The following is a 1,970-nucleotide window of genomic DNA, read 5'->3' as shown; positions in this document are numbered from 1 at the left end:
TAGGAGCCGCTAGGACCAGCTACGAGCCGCTAGGAGCCGCTAGGAGCCGCTAGGAGCCGCTAGGACCTGCTAGGAGCAGCTATGAGCCGCTAGGACCAGCTAGGAGCCGCTAGGACCCGCTAGGAGCCGCTAGGAGCAGCTATGAGCCGCTAGGACCAGCTAGGAGCCGCTAGTCTGACATTCTCAGACCCCCCAAGGACAGGGCAGGGCCCCCCATCCGATGCCACGATGATTCTGTTCTTTCAGAACTTTTGTGATCTTTATTTAGGATGATAACTGACGTCTGTCTGTTAGTTAGATTGCTATCGTCTCACCTGACAGAGTAACCCATGGTAATATATATCAATAAATTAACAAAAATATATATTTAGATGAAAGCATAACTATAAATGATTGAAGAGTTCATTAACTAAATCTATCCATGATTCAACTGCTGACTTTGGAGTTAGTAACCATAACGATCAGTGATTCAGCAGCAACGGTCTCGGTAGCTAGTTGTTTCTCAGTAATCTAAGAGCATTCCTGTACCTTGTAGAGTACTGGTTTGACACGATAGCGTCTCATGTCCGTGACACCGAACAACGCCAGTCAGCACTGAATGCGATGCCTCCCTACAGCGCAGGAAGACGAAACAACATGGCCTCCACGTCCTCACTCTATGCTCAGGGCTACACTTCTAAATAATAGAATAACTATCCATTTAGTCTCGAGCACAGCGGGTCCACGCGGGCACGCGCGTGTGCGTGCGCGTGTGCGTGCGTGCGTGCGTGCGTGCGTACGTGCGTGCGTGCGTGCGTGCGTGCGTGCGTGCGTGCGTGCGTGCGTGCGTGCGTGTGTGTGTGTGTGTGTGTGTGTGTGTGTGTGTGTGTTTCGGTTTGTGTGTGCTCACATTATTGAGGGCTCAGGGTTAGGGGAAGAGTGCTGTTGTAAGCAGTGCAGAGAGCCCTTAGATACAGAGACCGTGATGAGCATTTCTTTATAAGCTCAACATGAGTCAACTTTATTGCCACATGTAACCAATACAATGCAATCATTATTCCCTTACTGACTCCCACAGGTGAAACACAGTAATAATAATAATAATAATAATAATAATATGAACTACAGCAGTAATAAGGCTAAGAAAGTGCTCCAGCTTAGGAGTTTGACTCCCAGCCAAAAGGCTCCGAGCTCAATCCCTAATATATGCAGCCTAACCTGTAGGCATCCTGGCATCAACATTTACATTTAGGCCATTTAGCAGAGTGCGCTTACAACAGTCCATGCACACATTCACGGTAGACTCAATAATGCAAGGCGACAGCCGGCTCGTCGGGAGCAGTTACGCTGAGGTGTCTTACTCGGGGACACCTCGACACTCGGCTAGAAGGAGCCGGGGATCGAACTAGCAACCTTCTGTTACTAGGCAACTACCTCCTGAGCTAAGCCGACCGACCCAAATACCTGTGTCATTTAAGATCAAATCTCCCCCTAAATGATCAAATATCAATAAACAATACGCAATTACATACCCAGAACGACAGAGAGGGAATAAAGAGCGTGCAGAAGTAGTGATAGCCTTGACCTGCCCTGTCTCATGTTCATCTGCCACTCAAAACGACATTTGGAGTCTGTTGTGTAGTCATGCAATTCTGTGCGCATGCGTGTATTGTGCTGCATTGTAAAACAGGCCATTGTGACAGCTGCCGCCATGTCAGGCAAGCTTGGCCAGAAGGGAGGCGACCGCCCCAACGGAGAGGTGAAGACGGAGCTCTGTGACAGCATGGAGACCAACAGTGAGTAAGAGCACACTGAGGGCTTTTCTACCTACACATATAAAAGATGCCAGGGGGGTTTCTGGGGACTTTTCTTTGGAGCACACATATAAAAAGCACTTCGCTTCACAACGGATTTTAATCACACATACTGTATGAGATACATTAGATTCACTGAGGACCTTATAAATACACCTTGAATGTGTGTCAGAGGTC

At 48.2% G+C, this 1,970-nt stretch overlaps 1 protein-coding gene across 1 annotated transcript in view; it reads left to right on the top strand.

Annotated features, from left to right (window-relative positions):
• grm8a (glutamate receptor, metabotropic 8a) overlaps positions 1-1,970 on the top strand; it is a gene marked incomplete at its 5' end in the record, with an annotated part of 39,228 nt that extends 37,258 nt beyond the window's left edge. Inside the window, one exon of the mRNA XM_060039107.1 lies at positions 1,670-1,970. Within this exon, the coding sequence (XP_059895090.1) occupies positions 1,670-1,783 (114 nt within the window). The remainder of the gene's footprint in view (positions 1-1,669) is intronic.

The sequence above is a fragment of the Gadus macrocephalus genome, chromosome 19 (genome assembly GCF_031168955.1).
Source record: "Gadus macrocephalus chromosome 19, ASM3116895v1".
In the NCBI taxonomy this organism is placed as follows: Eukaryota; Metazoa; Chordata; class Actinopteri; order Gadiformes; family Gadidae; genus Gadus; species Gadus macrocephalus.
Note: the sequence above shows the minus strand (reverse complement) of the source record. Positions and strands in the feature narration are given on the sequence as shown.